The following is a 16,338-nucleotide window of genomic DNA, read 5'->3' on the forward strand; positions in this document are numbered from 1 at the left end:
CCAAGGGCTAGAAGGGAAAATACACGACGGAGAGACTCTAGGAAAAAAGAGTGCGATATCGAACCCTCCGTTCGTATAGCGTTCACGGCCGACTGCATTTTCAGATGCATTTATTTGGTTTTCATGGAACTGCAGAATTTATCGTACGTCTAAAATTGCGACCCTTCTCTCTCTCTTTCTCTCTCTCTCTCTCCCTCTCTCTCTCTCTCTCTCCCCCTCCCTCCCTCCCTCTCTGTCTGCTTCTCTTAAGTAAGTGCGTTTCAGGCCTTGAAAGATCGAAAAGTGCGAAAAACTCATACAAACGCTTCGTCGTCAGGTTTATCGACGGCGAAATCATAATTGTTCTTTATTTCATGTGAGAAAACGTGTTGCATAGGATATTGCTGGTTATTAATAGTATCTAAATGGTTATGGATATTGATTTTGAACGTTTAGCTATTTTACACGTAGAGACATGACTTTATTAGGTGAATATTTATCGCGTTCGTTACAAGATATATTTTTTGAAATGCTTTTAGTGCTAAGATTATCGATATTTGTTACTTAAATCGTTAGGATTATTCAGTTTTATAGACGAAACTTACAGCAACGCAACGCGGTCAAACATGCTGAAAATAAGTTGGCATTTCAAGACACAGTTTGAAGTACAGGATCATTAAGTTGATCCTAATATTAGATTGTTTAAATATTACTAAGCAAAGATTTGTGTTCAACAAATGCTCAACGTGAGTTAATAAGGATAAACAGTTCGAAAAAGATAACGAGTTTGATGGAAAAATTCGGCCATCCTTTTCCAAGAAAAATTCTTGTATTTCTAGTCACGTGAATTCCAAACCACTATTTATATTTCAACTACGCACAGTCTCAAATACGTGTAACTTCACATTCTGTTCAAAAATTTTTTCGTCCCCTTGTCACGGCGGAGATAGTGTATTATAATTTCACCAAAAAATACTAAAAGCGACATTAAAAATCCACTGCATGTGATGTAAGCCAGATTCCATGCGAGAGGCAATGTGTACGAACTATTAACTTCCATGATGTGAGTCTTTCTTGGCCGAAATTTACCAATATAATCGTTTAACCATTTCATGCGAATACCTGCTGCATCCAAACGTATTATGATCTTTACAAATTGGTCTCTATACGGCGAATGTTTTTTCAAAAAGTACGCACTCGGTGGTTTCGCGTAACACAATTTTTCGCAGATTTTCAGGACCCTTTTACCTTCGCGCGCATGCGAATACATTATCATGTTTACACTTCTCGTCTCAAGGAAGCAAGTAATATTCTTGTGTTGTTCCAAATAATTCGCGCAACTCTCTGCATTATCCATCTGGATCGCGTTTCTCTTTAACCGAGAAGAAGATTCGTCTTCGTTGAGGAAAGTTACGTTCAAAAGACCAGTCAAAATAACGGGAGTTAATCCAGTGTCGTCCAACTCCTTGTAACTGTTATAATCTATCACGGTGTGCTCTTTCATGCTTATGTTGGTCAGATCAATGAACAGATTCGCCGAATACATCGACGAAGCGAGTACAATGAGAAAGAATATAACTCTTTCCGTCGTCTTCTTTGGCCTCGATGAGATGGTGGTAGCTATCAACAGACCGAAGATTTTCAATGGTTGCCACAGGTCCGATTGAAATTTCAATACGACCGATAATCCCCAGAATATAAGGAGAACACAGAAATTTGTGGCGATTCCAATTAAACCGCGTATCTCGGCATGATTGGATTTGTATTTAACCGGCACTACTGGACACCAACTTTCGAAGCCAAAAGGTAAAGTGAAATCACATTTTACAGCATTAGCGTCCGCGAAAATCGACAACGTCGGAATAATCATGTCGATTTTTTCATTGATTATATCAACGAATACCTCTTGACTGGGATATACTGCGATAGTGAAGTTCATAATCCGAGCAAGTGTTTTTATAACTTTTACGTCCGGGCCTCTATACATTACAGGGTATCCCTGTGAATTTTTCATGTACCATAAATAGCCTGCACGTTTCACCATGCCTATTCTTATCGGGTAACCATGAAGATTGTCCATTTTATTGGGAAACAATTCTATACCCGAAACATAAGGCCGTTGATCGTAGACGTCTGTAAATGGGTTATACTGATGAACTTTCGTAGCGATTGTGTGTCTATTCAATTTTGACAACTCTAAAATCGCTATGTCGATCAAATGATTGTGCCACGTTTGCTTCAGAAGCGGTTCAAAGTTGCAATCTGTTTCCTCCATCATAGTTATCAACAGAATTTTTGGTCGATTCTTGGACACGATCGCGCGTGTGATATTTTCCGTTTGTTCGAAATTCGGTGAAGTTTTTGCGACGTAAATGTATAAAACCAGCGTTGCTTGAGATACCTGAGAGGATGGCAATCCCAAAGGATCTGAGTCGTTCACCAAAATGTAACTCGTTGGTATAGTTTGAGCCACAATTTTATAGATCTCGTTGATTATTCCGAAATTGTTTCCGTAAGGATTTTGAACGACGAGTTGCACATCCGAAAATTTGATTCTTCGAAGAACATCTATAATAGTTTGTTCGACGTTTGACAAATGATTTAAATAATTTATCTGTTGAAGCATTAGTAGATATACTGGTAGCATCATAGTGATTTTCTCAACGTTCCATGAATTGAGAGAAAGAAAGTCCTAAAAAGATATAATTATCAAAGTTAATGTTGTTAGATAAATAAAAAAGTCATATACTTACACTTTGTCAATGATAAGAAGGCTACGTCTTAGAACGACGCCACTCGCAGAATGAAAGTTCTTAGATATAATTTTTTATTTGTCATTTAACGATTCTTTAATTCTCATAGATCAAGTACGCAGAGGTAAGACATCTACAAAGCTACAAACGCAGAAGAGGAGTTACAATCGACTGAAAGAAACACCTTTATACCTCTTAACCCTTCGCGCAAAATTTCATTTATCTTAAGTGCAGCAATAGCGTACATAAACGACGTTCGTACTATATATAAAACAAGTTCGTTTAATGGCACGATACTTATCAAATGCTTTTATGCATTATTACAAATATGTCGTTGACGATTTGATTAATTCACACAAATGGAGAAAAGTATTTTAGTATTAATTTCATTAGTATTCCATGCAATGTTGATTCCAACACCATTCCTTATATGTTTAATTAAATAACAATTTCAGCTTAACTTTTCAATGCATTATGAAAGAATTAAATCCATAATATTAATGGAAAGAAGGAAGGAAATCTTTCTCGTTTAAATGATATTTGCTGATTAAGTGAGAATTATTTTAATAAGATAGGATTTTTTCACTAGCAAATTTCATTCGCAGATAGTAGACCGGTGACGTACTTAATTAACTCTTACAACATCTTCCATTTATTGGTAATTTGCCCGCCTATTGCAAATTTTATTGACCATAGCCTAGAAACGTATAAATTATCCTTGACGATGCATTATTTCCCGCAGTTATGATATATTCACTACAATTGTACTCTTTCAAACAGCTCAATGGCGACGACAAATTATACTAATTAACAACCCTCGGTTTGGCATTTTATACTATGAAGGTGTTTGCTAATAATTATGGTAAATTAATCGAAGGTCACAAGCGAAGAAGCTTGAAACAGCAAAAAGTTAAACTTGTTAAATTAAGACGTAACAGTTTTTAACATCTGTTAATTATTTCCTTGACATCATCTTCCTTTATTTGATATGACAACAGAAACTATTAATAATTAAACTTGTCATCATCTGAACTTATATGATTACCAGCAATATGGGCCAAGGTGAAAATAAATATCATTATGCCCGAGCATTTATGGTATACATATATCAGTAATTTATTTATTCATAATTTATTTAGAAAGTAATTCGAATTACGAGTACGCAAATACAATATACGAAGAGAGGCCTTTTTGATATTCAAATCTTCTACATTTATTAAGCGTATAGAAACATGTTTCTCTTACTTTTGCTGTGAGATTTGAGAAAGTCTGAGGGAGAATTCTAAGCAACAATGTGACGGTAATTGTGCATTATGTTTATACTTATGCGTAGTCATCACGAGTCGGACGGACATCATTAGGAAGAAAGATAATTTAAATAATATTTCACTTATACGAATACATATTTACGATATATAAACAAATGACGATGACGATAAACAACAATAAATGCATATAAATTACGTATAGAGCGGTAGAACAGAAATAAAAAACATTAAATATACACATTTTGGCGATTTGAAAGCGCAGTGAAATGTTGGCGAGTCGCAATGTTGAATGCTTGGAATTATTTTATTTTAATAGCCATAATGATAATTAATTTTATACGCGTTACGTTCAACATATTATGCGTTTTCTCTAAATTACGAACATCGACAACACGCATACACCTGTTTCCTTTCTACTTTCTAATAAAGACTAGAGAGAAGCATGAAAGAAGGGCGAGGAAGAAATTGGTAGCGTAAGTGGTGGCACCACTTCCGTTCCAGCAAACATTAAGATCACAATGTTTAAGCATTGGATTGAACTTCTGCTTGAAATATTCCCAATCGCAGAGACCAACATCACATCCGTCGAGCATGACCAGTTTCTCAGCCAAGTAAAACATTACTTTGTTTGGTTGACTAGTGATGTCGCATCTGTGAATAAAAATAGAAACACTCTATGATCAAGTGTAGTCAATTTACCACAAACGTTTGTGATCTTATGATTTTAAGTCATTGTTCTTATTTAACGACATAACGCAATATCGTCTAATACGTAAACAATTTAGAAGGAAAATTTACATTATGTTTTATTTGTTGGGATTAATGTTTCAATTTAATTCGATAATATGTCATTACCTGTAAAATACAGCGACAAGATTCGCGGCGAAGGACGACATGAAAGAGGTTCGCCAGTGACGTTTTGCCATATCTTTGTAATTAAAAGCTGTCAGTTGCGTTTGATCCTTATTAATATTCAACGTGGTCAAGAGATTCTGCAGACTTATAATATCGCCGAAGTAGAATATGCCTTTAGGTTCGTTAGACTCTCCATTTTGTTCCACTCTCCTACAATATTGATACGTTCATTGATATCGAGAGATGACAGCTTACGAAGCGATAATAGATATTGTGAGATAGATATTGTGTCAAAGCAGATAGAAACTTCATTGAAATAAAGACAAAAAAATGAAATTACCAAAAGTGATTCATCATGTCTTGCAAAAGGGTACATCCTAGCTGCGCATTGATTTCACGTCCATATCCGGCCTTGTAATAATAGTAGAGATCTTCGCGATACTCTAGCACACGAAGTTCTTCTTTACTGAAAACAGCACACCAAGGAGAAAGTTTCGTCACTGTCCAGGCCTTTTCGTAACGGCACATATTGTACATCGTTAGAATTGATTCTGAAAAACGAGACAAAACGTCGATAAAATGAATGAAAAATACTAGACCTTTTTTTGTTTCTGAATTGTCGAGCTTACCTTTGGAAATATCGTACAAAAATCCAAGACTCTGACTGACATTCTGTATCAGATTTTTAAACTGCGCTCCTTCTTCGAATATAATTACTTCTTCGATGGTAGCATTACTAGGACCATTATTCCACATGTTGCAGGATTTATACATCTGATATAGATAAAGTTAAATTAAAATTGAATTAGATTAAACTTAAAATTAGATTTCCATTTCTTGAAATGGTACAATTTGAAGAGCTTGCTAAAAGAAATAGTACAAGTGCATTTAAAGGAAAAAGGAAAAACGAGATAAATATCGGGATCTGTTTATGCAATATCTAGAGAAAATTTTCTTCACAAATTTCCAAATCATTATGAATACGTATAACGTTTATATATTGCAACTTGTACATTACCACTATTCCTTATTATTATATGGGAAATAATACACTCACTGTAAGCAGAGTATCATTTATGGCAACTTCTTCTGCATCCACCGCTTGTCTGTCACCAAACAATCCCTCCATAAAGTAACTCATGCTGCTTTCGCGTGCATCGGTCGTTTTAAACTAAAATGAATATTTTCCAACTTAGTAAAATTAGTGAATAGTGAAATAGGTAAATTTTCATATTCTTAGTAGGATCGATCGTGGTGTATACCACATAATTTTCCGCCGTTATATTTTCGTTGATTGGTTGAAGAAGCTGCGGAAAATTGCTTTGCAATCGTCTCGCAAGCAATCTCATATCTTCCACACCTTGCGGTGTCAAAACTTCCGCTCTTTCGATTGTGAGGTACTCGTCCGGTTTCCATCTCTTTAAATTTTCTAAATCTCTGATGCACATACGGCCATCTGTGAAAAAGAAAATTGTCGAAGAGCGTATATTTCGAAAGTTGAACGAACAAAGATCGAACCACTGATGTAGAAAGTGAATTTTTAGGTTTCCGATGGACTAATAGCTCAAGATCAGACGTGTTTCAATTCAAAGGGACGAATTTATACATGAACTCGATAAATCTAGGGTTAACCGCTGGACTATTGATCAATATGTAAAACGACGCGTGGCGAAGATCGATACGAAAAAGTGTCAATGACCTGAATTAGAGTTTAACTGGTTTACTTGCGTTTGCTTTAACGGGAACACCTCCTTCTCGGAATTTTTCCAATGAATACTGAAACGCGGTCACACGTAAAGACGTATGAATATTTTAATCTAAATGGTGGATAATTTGAGACTTGCTTTTGTTCCAATTCTAATCTAATCGTCTGTTAATTTCCTCATTTTGAAATGAAAAAATATGTCAAACTCACTGTTTCGAACTTCGTGATTGCTAATTATCTGATTCTGTAGTTCTGTTAATTTTTGCATTTCGATATCCTCCGTTTCAGACGGGCATCGTGTACCGTGTGTAGCAAACATCCAAATTTGCTCTGCATGACAGTCTATAAGTCGATTAAAAATTGAAAAGCTTCTTATTAAATGAGAGGTTTAATGGAAAAATTATACGAATACTCACTGGGTACATCTTGAAACCGAGTTTTACCGGCGTGGACAAAATGGTAGGCAGTTTTAGTGGCCATATATAAATATGGATCATCTTCGTCCGCAAAACAAGAGTCACCGTCACGCGCGTAAACGTGACTAATTAAAAAAGTCAAGAATAGTACGTATGTATTCATTTTTAAAGTTTGTCTCTTTGATCTGCAACAAGGAAGAGGTAATTATATATACATATATATATATATTTTTAGCAAGTTTCTAAAATTTTCATAATTTTATTTTTAATTTTAATATTTGTAATATTTCATAGTAATCTTAAAGAGATGCTACCAATGTATATGAAATTTCATACGAAGATTGGAAATTATTCTGTTGGTTAAACCTACATTACGTGGTTCGTGCATAAAATTTGAATTTTGTTTAAGTAATCACCGAATTAATTTACAAGCCTAATAATATGATACTAATTTTGATCCCTTTAATCGCGAAGAAACGTAAAGCAGCTACAAATAACTCTTGTTCTATAACTCTCGCAATGCATAAAATGCTTTGTTTCATTGAAGTACAGCAAGCAATAAACCTACATTTTCCTGTGCTGATGTCACATGTTACTTTACTACCGGCTTTACGAATTATCTACGACCAACTATACATAAAATAGATCTTATGTAACCAACAGGATATTTATTCATCTCTTCCTTTTTTATTATTTTTCACGGTTAAATGCAGATACATAAGTAGGGAATTATCCTTGTTATCTTAAGGTTTATATAATTGATAAATACACAATACCGATGAATTTATCAACAGACACTACATTTAATGAAGTTTCGATTTAAAGGTAAGTCGAAGACTATCTGCTTTGATTTGAACATATTTATAGAACGTCATACGATTCAAGGTATCGATGAGTTTAATGTTTAATCTCGTCTTGAATTTTCCGATTCTATGATGTGAAAGGAATTGTAATACGTACATGGAATAGATATTTGCCTACCAAGGTTAAGGATAGATGTAGAACATGCACGTGAATGTGAAAGTTAAGATGTGTTCACGCATTACGCGTATGAACAGCTACATATATTGCATAATTCGCGTGTAAGAACAGGTTCTGGCGAAGTTCTAGTCTTTACTGTACGGTTACTATTTTTGCGGCCGAATTTAAAGCGTAACATTTGTTCTGTTTTTATCGATATTCGTCTTCGAAATTTACACCGACAGTTGTTAATTCTTTACACGCCGACTTTTATTAAAATTCGTTTTGCATGTCTCAATGCTGCTTGAATAAACAACAGTTAAAAGTGTACTTATATAGATAAAAATTAATGTTAATACCGTAAATGAAGTTAGACAAAGATACGAAATTTTTAGGAATATAATTCTTAAATGATCCATATAGATATTGAAACTTAATTTCCGAAACATAAATTGTAAAATAAAATGTGCAATGATTCGGTGAACCTATGAAGACGGGAGGCTGCTGGAAGAGTAATTCAAGAGTAAGTTAGATTGACGATAACGAAATTGGTAGTGGCTTGATTAGCAAAGCCTTCTCTTAGTGTAATAAGTCTACTTGGCCTACTTATTGTCAATTTCTTGTGTCCGCAAGTGCCAAGTCTCGTGTAAGCCTGGTACCGATTTGATTCTTCCGGAAAGCCTCAACGTATTACGTTACACGCTTATTCTTTTGCCACATTCCGATGGAACACAGTTTCTTTCCGTAATTTCAATTTTAAAATGTAAGATATTTGTTTCGCGTTATTGATATACGCATACCAACATGGAATATGAAATGAATAAAATAAATTTCCACACGAATGAATATTAGCACTTGATACCGATTCAAAATCAATTGTCTAATGTGAATCGAAAGGAAAGTAAAACAAACTAAAACAAATTGATTTTATTCAATATGATGAACTGTAATTTTTTGTTGATAATTGAGAACAAAAGTAGGACGTCGGCGTCACGGTTGGCGATCCGTACTGCTACTATTCAACAATTTAATTATTCACAGACGAGCTTATTTATTCAAATGAAATTCCTCCTAGATGTGTAAGCGGCATTCCATCGAAAGTTGAATGAAATGAATTTCGCCACAGCGTTTCATTCGCACCGCTTTCACGACCTGTCTCACATAATTTTTATTTCGTAAAGGGGCTATTTTATCATAGATATAACGCGAAAATATTGTATTTTAAATCTTATTACGAAAATGTACAATCATAATATTATCAGAAATCAAAATGATTATACTAATCTTACTATAAGAACAAAAATTTGTCGAAAGAATTGTTCAAGAAATTACTAAAATTATAGTATTATTGGAATTATTTCGTACTAGAAATTAAACAATTTTTCATACTCATTAAGAAATTACCGTATTCTTTACGTCCTGTTCAAGCGCATTAAATCGAGTACGGGTTTATAGACCTGAAAAGAGAGAGTGCGACCGACAGTATTGTTCACTTTTCCTCAATCGGTGGAGTGCTTTGCCCTCTGCAATTCTGGGCAAATGAGATCGTATCAATGTTTCATAAACACTTCAACACAATCGATCTTTTGTTGAAACTTATGATTATTTTCTTCTCATTCTTCGAACTAAAACGACATGAAAACCATTCGATGCGATTCGTACGATAAGCTATGTCAGATTCAACTTTTATCAATAAGTTTTGGTGTTCTTTCTTTGTTTTTCTTTATTTTTTATGCGAAGATTGTACGACCAAGTTCTAGAACTTCACGACCCGACGCGGCGCTTGGAACGATCGATCTTCGACGATAGATTCCACGGATTCTCAAGCAATATCGAGGATTTGTGCATGAATCACTGAGTGAGGCACTATATCACTGTTTAAAATACAAGTCAACTATGACAATACCATGAAATGCGCGTAGTCGTTGTTTGTATGCCGATCGCGACCACCTTTCGAGGCGGCAGCTCGTGTGGCACTGCCGTAAGGTCGTCGAGCTTCGTTGCTCCTAGCGTGTAAAAGTCGTATAGTTTCAGCGATAGACCCTGCGAATTGTGTATTACGGTTTGTAGCCTTTGAACCCTCGTTGGCCCAACGTAGTGTTTCATGCGTTCTATAAAATCGTAAAGGTCCGTCACTTTGAGCACGCGCAATCAATAAGAACCTGGGGAAACAAGTCCCCCTAAGTTCCGCTAAAATAACCTGCTATAATAATTTATTTTTCGTCACGACACATATGGACGTATTACGAACGTTTATAAGACTCTGAAAATAAATTCTTCGTACCGTTAAAAATCTTTCTTTCGTATTCTGAGAAACTGCTGGAAAGATTGAAGGTAAACTACTGAAAAAACTAGATTGAAATTTTTTTCAAGTATTTCAAGCATCAGATTATCATTCGTTACAACGTTTAAACGCACACCCCTGCTGACCAGCATTGGTCACGGTATTCCAGGTGCCACTGACATAAGGTCGTCAAGCTTCGTTGATTCGTATGTGTGCAGTCTATACATTTTGTACTCTGCTAAAGCTATATAGTTACTGGAACTGAAGAAGTAATTACGTTCTACGAGAACATTTATTGATACTGTAGAATGTATTTAAATATCGACGGTGAATTGTAATTCATAAATCAATGAATTATAATCATAAATCAGCAAATTAAAATGACTAACGCGTAATTGATTCAAGTATAAATTGATATATTCAAGTATAAATACATTAATCCTAATATTCTAATTTCACGCAGCAGGTAGATTATATTTATGTATTTAAATACAGTACAGTAATTATGTAGTAATACAGTAGTAATTACAGATGGCAAATAAAATAGAATAACAAATGATAATAAATATTATTACTCCGCTATCTCTTTCGAAGTTAAACAAATATGTATAAAGATTTTTCTGATGATATCAAGTAAATGTGATTAAATTTGAAGGTGTCATATATGAGCATATCGTTCATCACACCAGCTTATATGGCAGTAATATAAGGTCGTCTAGCTTCGTTGCTTCGAACATATACGTACAGGTTGTCAGACTGTAATTTCTTCAACACAATTCCTGACAAAGGCACATATGATAATCTACGTAATCACTACGGAATCACTCCTGCTATTAAATTACTTCACTGTTTTCTTTTGCGTAACGCTTACCATTAATACCATTAATAATAAAATAAGATTCTACGTTACATGTAATATGTAATTATTTTGTTGTATCAGCTTTACAAAAATCTGTGTTACAGTCGAAGGCATTGGGTCCCATTTTCTCCTTCAAATATTCCCAATCGCACACGCCCAATTCACAACCTTCGTAATCTAAAGGTTTCTCGTTTAAGTAAAATCTAACTTTATTCGACGAATCGCACCTGAAAGCAGTTTTAACGCGAGAAAGGAATAAATCGATCCGAGTAGCTGAAATATGAGAACAAAATCCAAAATAATCCTTGACATACCTATAGAAAATGGCTGCAAGATTCGCAGCGAATGGTGCCAGACGGGAACTATTCCACTTTCTGTTTCTCACATTTTCAAAGTTCGAAGCTTTCAAAGGTATCGAGTCTTTTGCAACCCCCATTGTTGTTAAAAGCAACTGAAGCGCCGTACTATGAGTGAAATAGAAAACGCCTTGTGGTTCTTCGCTTGAGTCTTCGTTCTCCAATTTTCTAAAATATCGGCAAGTACTTTAACACAGTATTTGTAATATTTATATTAACAACACTGACGCTTACCTAAAACGATTAAACATGTCCTGTAACGGTGGACATCCAATGACACTGCTCATTTCTTCGCCGTAACCGGCGTGGTAATAATAATACAGATCCTCTTCGTACTCGAATAGTTCATCTTCGTATTTTGTAAAAGCGGCACACCAAGGAGATCTTTCATTTATGTACCAAGCATTTTCAAAAATGCATGCGGTGTACATAATTAAGACATCATCTAAATCAAGTTGATCAATCAATCTTCGCTGATAATAATTAATACGAAAAATAAATTTATTCAGATTCTCCTGCAATAATATTTTATACCGAAAGAGAGGCTGTTCGAAAAGCCAAGTCGCTGACTAACATTGCCAATTATTTCTCTGAATGATGGACTATCTAAAAATTTATCAACTTCGGACTTGCCCGTCGAATTATGCACTTGTTCCAACCATGCCTTGCAAATTTTATAATACTAAAAACGAAGTAGGTATATTCTCATACGAGAAGATGCTATTTTAATGACCGATGATTAGTATTAATATTTTTATCAACCTGTAACAGAGTATCCTTAGAAGTTGGTACTACCACCGTGTTGTCGATGGTTACATTACCGAAGAGCCCATTAATAAAATGTTCCATACTAGCTATAGTTCGTTGCAGATCTGTCGACCTAAACTATACATATATCAAAGTTAAATGAATCGATTGTCATCCAAGTACGTAAACATTACGCGTTAAAGACTTACTTTGTATATTTGCTTTAAAATATCAACCGGATAGGATTGCAAAAGTTCCGGGAAATAATCTTTAAACCGTGCACCAAGCGATGATAAATCTTTTTCACCTTGAGTTGTCAAATACTTGGATCGGTGTTTTTTAAGATTTGGATCTAACTTCCACGTTTTTAGTTTCTCTAAGTCCTTCTGGCATAAACTACCATCTACAAATACATCGTGTTATACGAAAATGGAAAGTTATTATGAACAGACAAAAAGATCTTTCGAGGATCTTACGTACTTCCATATTTTTCATGATTCTCGATGATGCTACTTTGAAGTTTTGGCAAATTATGTTTCATGCTTTTGATCTGATCCTTTCCAGGATTGCGAGTTCCATGCCTAATTAACATCCAAATTTGGACTGGCTTGCAATCTAGGGAAAAAAGCAGTAAAAAATATGTAATGTATAAATAAAAAACAGAAGTAAAAAGTATCAGTGCAAGAGTTGTTACGTTATTCAAAATATTTCAGATGATAACAGTCTGTAATCACACAACTTTCTTATTCTTTTGCCTCATTAATAATCGTGCGACCGCTTAGTACAGTTATAAATAATCAAAGAAGAACAAAATATATTAGAAATTACGATACTATTTATTCTATTCGACATGTTATAATACATTATGTATTCTAAAGTGACAGTCTGCAATTACTTACTTGGAAGAGTAGTATTTTTAATTAAGCCATGTTCGACTTCATAAGCCGTCTTCGTACCAGCGTATAGATAGGGATGTTCATCGTCGGAATAACAATAATTACTATCACTTAAAACTAACTCGTTTGTCAAACAAAAAAGTGCAATTAATATCGCAAAAATTTTTACTCTCGACATACTTCCTTTGCGAAAGAACTGCATGCTGTGTCTGTAATCTAAAATGGGATAAGTACACAGTGAATAATTTAAAACGTATGTTACATAAGTTACGACACATTTTAGGAAGAACGTATACATCTAAAAACGTTATGTAAAGCATATGTACATTATTTCACAAAAAATGGAACCGTATTGTATTTGAAATAAAAAGTAAAATTATCATGCGAAGGCAACTGTGGAATGTAAATTTTGTATAGTAGGTACGTACGTTCAAACAAACTCACGTTTAAACTCTGCTATTCACTTGCTCCAGCTGTGCGATACAAATGTTACTAACTATACGTTCCTCTGTTTTATAAGAAGGAACTGCCTCGACTATGCCTTATCAGTAGCCTCAGGTTATAATACTTTACGAGGCTTAGTATCTCCGAATATATATTCAAATTGCTAATAGATCGCATATAGAAAAGGTCTAACGTAATTCGTATATATGTGTCGATTAGAAAGTCGATCGTACAGAAAATTCGACGGGTAAAATATTTTGATGGTCGATAACCGGTTTGGCAACTAGTTTTATAAAACTACCTTAAATAAAACAATTCAGTCTGCGTATGTCATGGAAAATCATCCGTATAAACTTTGTATTTTGTATTAACAATTTATGATAGTACATACGTATATTGATAGCATTTCTTTTATATCAATTATCGACGGTTATAATTATGTTTTAATAATTTACTTGTTGAATATACTTATTGAAAAAGAAACTGCAATCGTTAAATTTGTTGTATACTAATTCATATCAAGCTAAAACATCTTATTTTACTCAAACTAGATTAGATTACCTTGGATAAGCAACGCACGAGATAAACGTAACAGTAAAAAAGACCTGGTTATTGATATACATATATCAATAAACCATAGAATCATAAAAACCATAACAGCAACAAGGTAAATGAAAATCTTTGATTTTATTGATCGTAGTGTTGCGATAAATACTTGTATTATTTGAACTTGGCAATTGCGAAATAATTAGAAAAGATATCGTGTCTAGCTTTAAATAAATTATGACAATAATTTTCTTGAGTACGCAATCGGTAGAGATAAACAAAGGTGTGTTTAAATCAGTGTATGCATACACGAATTGATTCTTATTATTACTACATGTTTTTGCTATTTCCACCAATTATCGGTAAAAACTTATCACTCATTGACGTCGATACCATATGGAAAACGTATGATCTGATGAAAATCAACAGAACATTGTTCAAATTTTAACTTCGTCGTGAATAAATATTAACATACAATCAGTCTCAAAAATATTCGGACACTTTATAACTCACCCTTTTGTTCAATAACATATTTTAAGCAGTTTAGTATGTTGATTATTTTTTATTAGTAACCGACGCTGTATTTTATTATTCTATTAACTGAATTTATCATTTTTCCTTAGTGTTTATTGTTGTCTTTTTATTAATTCTACGGTTCAATTAATTTTTGTTTTAAGTCAAAAGTTTTTTTCATTCTGACATATATATACCATACTTCAATACATTGTAAAACATTTTTGTTGTTTTATCTTCATCTGTTTCAAATATAGAACATAGAAGTCAAAGTTATAGTAGTGTCCGAATATTTTCGAGACCGACTGTACGTAGTTTGGTAGGTAATAAGAGCGAAAAATTACTAAGAAGGTGATAGTTCAACTTATTCACAATAAAGACCAAATACACAACAGTAGGCATGAAAAGTTCGAGCTCCGTATGTAACTGTAGAGTAATTGTCTTTTCTAGCGTCCCAAAGAAAGCCTATAGATGATTGTATAGATTGATTTGCTTTCTCTATGATGGTCACATTGACTACGATTTTATATCTGAATAGAAATGTAACTCATTAAAATATATAATAATTCCTGAATTTATTAAGATAAAGTGTATTAACAATAAGAAAATAATTACCTATCGAAGTTCAAGGTTTTAATTTTTTCTCTAATTTCAGTGGCTACTAACTCACAAAGCTTCAGACACTCCACAGCATTATAAGAAATATTTTCTAATTTAGTTATCATTATTGTCTTTACAATCTTATCCACTGGATCTATTTTAAAAGGATTGTAAGCATTCAGACGATAAGTGTTCTGATATTTTGGCGCCTACAAACATGTAACAAATCAAAGCAAATAGAAATCCATATTCATCAGATTTACCAAAAATTAGGTATCACCAAAGACACTGGTACTACTTGAAGTAATAAAATTATAATGATCCTCACCTCTCGTTCGTTATCGTGGTTCGTTAAATGGTTATCCATATCTAATTGAGAAAGTATATAAAATATAATAAATAGAGTATATGATTAAAGATATGGCTACACCTGGCAAGTTGCATCTGATAACTAGCGCCTATCTTAATAATTGAATAATTTTTCCTCGAAATACTTGTCACTCATATCTATACAGTAGAATCACGAATGGTTACTTAGAAACCAAGCTAAACATGTTGATTGATCAATTTTGTGCTAAAATAGATCAATAAAAATAGTCCATCGATACTGAATATTTGGAAATATAAACGAAATATTTCCCTCTTGTATTGAACACGACGTTAGTATTATTATTTTTTTGAATATAAAAATATATTTCAAATTTATTTAAATATTTATTTATTTAAAAATATGTTTGTTAGATGTTAGAGTTATTTGAGTATTTAAATATATTTTTAATTAACTTTTAAAATCGTCTCCATCATACAGAATAGAGTAAGCATAGATAGCATTCAACTAGTATCGATCTATGCAATATATCGAACTGATTTGAATTATCGAAATATTGCGCGCTTCCGTGGAGTTAAGAACCTGGGTCTTTTGACATCATTTCAATCGGTGTCATTCAGTTAATTGAAATTGTATTGTAAATTGTATTATTTAGTGCAAAATATTGTTCCTTTTTATAAATATTTCTTGTAGTGTGTGTGATATGAATTAAATAAAATGATTCAACCAATCTCTTCGGAGCAGAGTACAATCTCAACCGTGACGAAACTGAAGCCAACAGCCTACCAAAGTTAGTCGAATATATTCAAATAAACATTATATCTTAAAT

At 33.6% G+C, this 16,338-nt stretch overlaps 4 protein-coding genes across 7 annotated transcripts; all 4 read right to left on the bottom strand.

Moving 5' to 3' along the window:
• Positions 1-434: 434 nt before the first annotated feature.
• On the bottom strand, positions 435-2,869 carry LOC105666505. Its single transcript, XM_012316594.3, has 2 exons — positions 2,733-2,869; positions 435-2,671 (listed from the first exon to the last, which is right to left on the bottom strand). The coding sequence occupies exon 2, from the start codon at positions 2,627-2,629 to the stop codon at positions 881-883; it is 1,749 nt and encodes a 582-aa protein (XP_012171984.1). The 5' UTR covers positions 2,630-2,671; positions 2,733-2,869; the 3' UTR covers positions 435-880.
• A 954-nt stretch (positions 2,870-3,823) lies between these two features.
• LOC100650220 (multiple inositol polyphosphate phosphatase 1) lies at positions 3,824-9,981 on the bottom strand. 3 transcript variants are annotated; one of them, XM_012316589.3, is made up of 9 exons: positions 9,843-9,981; positions 6,977-7,161; positions 6,771-6,902; positions 6,118-6,311; positions 5,913-6,026; positions 5,485-5,629; positions 5,196-5,406; positions 4,856-5,065; positions 3,824-4,651 (listed from the first exon to the last, which is right to left on the bottom strand). In XM_012316589.3, exons 2-9 carry the CDS (start codon positions 7,137-7,139, stop codon positions 4,414-4,416), a joined length of 1,407 nt encoding a protein of 468 aa, XP_012171979.2. In that variant the 5' UTR covers positions 7,140-7,161; positions 9,843-9,981; the 3' UTR covers positions 3,824-4,413. The 3 variants fall into 3 exon arrangements, with proteins under 3 accessions (XP_012171979.2, XP_003400969.2, XP_012171981.2); XM_003400921.4 differs by having other exon boundaries at positions 9,341-9,898; XM_012316591.3 differs by lacking the exon at positions 9,843-9,981 and adding an exon at positions 7,291-7,456.
• LOC100645347 (multiple inositol polyphosphate phosphatase 1) lies at positions 9,586-13,898 on the bottom strand. 2 transcript variants are annotated; one of them, XM_012316586.3, is made up of 9 exons: positions 13,523-13,898; positions 13,082-13,294; positions 12,663-12,797; positions 12,392-12,585; positions 12,198-12,320; positions 11,970-12,117; positions 11,670-11,880; positions 11,394-11,603; positions 9,586-11,306 (listed from the first exon to the last, which is right to left on the bottom strand). In XM_012316586.3, exons 2-9 carry the CDS (start codon positions 13,278-13,280, stop codon positions 11,144-11,146), a joined length of 1,383 nt encoding a protein of 460 aa, XP_012171976.1. In that variant the 5' UTR covers positions 13,281-13,294; positions 13,523-13,898; the 3' UTR covers positions 9,586-11,143. The 2 variants fall into 2 exon arrangements, with proteins under 2 accessions (XP_012171976.1, XP_012171975.1); XM_012316585.3 differs by having other exon boundaries at positions 13,507-13,898.
• A 326-nt stretch (positions 13,899-14,224) lies between these two features.
• Positions 14,225-16,252, bottom strand: LOC105666504 (dynein light chain Tctex-type 5-like). Its single transcript, XM_048412161.1, has 3 exons — positions 15,510-16,252; positions 15,197-15,390; positions 14,225-15,111 (listed from the first exon to the last, which is right to left on the bottom strand). The coding sequence occupies exons 1-3, from the start codon at positions 15,546-15,548 to the stop codon at positions 14,946-14,948; spliced, it is 399 nt and encodes a 132-aa protein (XP_048268118.1). The 5' UTR covers positions 15,549-16,252; the 3' UTR covers positions 14,225-14,945.
• Between the last annotated feature and the right edge of the window lie 86 nt (positions 16,253-16,338).

This window comes from Bombus terrestris, chromosome 14, assembly GCF_910591885.1.
Source record: "Bombus terrestris chromosome 14, iyBomTerr1.2, whole genome shotgun sequence".
Lineage (NCBI taxonomy): Eukaryota > Metazoa > Arthropoda > Insecta > Hymenoptera > Apidae > Bombus > Bombus terrestris.

What these genes read in the sequence shown, in the direction of transcription:
- LOC105666505 (XM_012316594.3), bottom strand. Translation starts at nt 2,629, where the DNA reads ATGATGCTACCAGTATATCTACTAATGCTTCAACAGATAAATTATTTA.
- LOC100650220 (XM_012316589.3), bottom strand. Translation starts at nt 7,139, where the DNA reads ATGAATACATACGTACTATTCTTGACTTTTTTAATTAGTCACGTTTAC. An exon ending in CAATCACGAAGTTCGAAACA is followed by an intron (nt 6,312 to 6,770) that starts GTGAGTTTGACA and finishes TCTTTTTCACAG; the next exon opens with ATGGCCGTATGTGCATCAGA. An exon ending in TAACGGCGGAAAATTATGTG is followed by an intron (nt 6,027 to 6,117) that starts GTATACACCACG and finishes TATTCATTTTAG; the next exon opens with TTTAAAACGACCGATGCACG.
- LOC100645347 (XM_012316586.3), bottom strand. Translation starts at nt 13,280, where the DNA reads ATGCAGTTCTTTCGCAAAGGAAGTATGTCGAGAGTAAAAATTTTTGCG. An exon ending in GAATCATGAAAAATATGGAA is followed by an intron (nt 12,586 to 12,662) that starts GTACGTAAGATC and finishes ATGTATTTGTAG; the next exon opens with ATGGTAGTTTATGCCAGAAG. An exon ending in TTCGAACAGCCTCTCTTTCG is followed by an intron (nt 11,881 to 11,969) that starts GTATAAAATATT and finishes AACTTGATTTAG; the next exon opens with ATGATGTCTTAATTATGTAC.
- LOC105666504 (XM_048412161.1), bottom strand. Translation starts at nt 15,548, where the DNA reads ATGGATAACCATTTAACGAACCACGATAACGAACGAGAG. An exon ending in ACCACGATAACGAACGAGAG is followed by an intron (nt 15,391 to 15,509) that starts GTGAGGATCATT and finishes ACATGTTTGTAG; the next exon opens with GCGCCAAAATATCAGAACAC. An exon ending in AAAACCTTGAACTTCGATAG is followed by an intron (nt 15,112 to 15,196) that starts GTAATTATTTTC and finishes ATTTCTATTCAG; the next exon opens with ATATAAAATCGTAGTCAATG.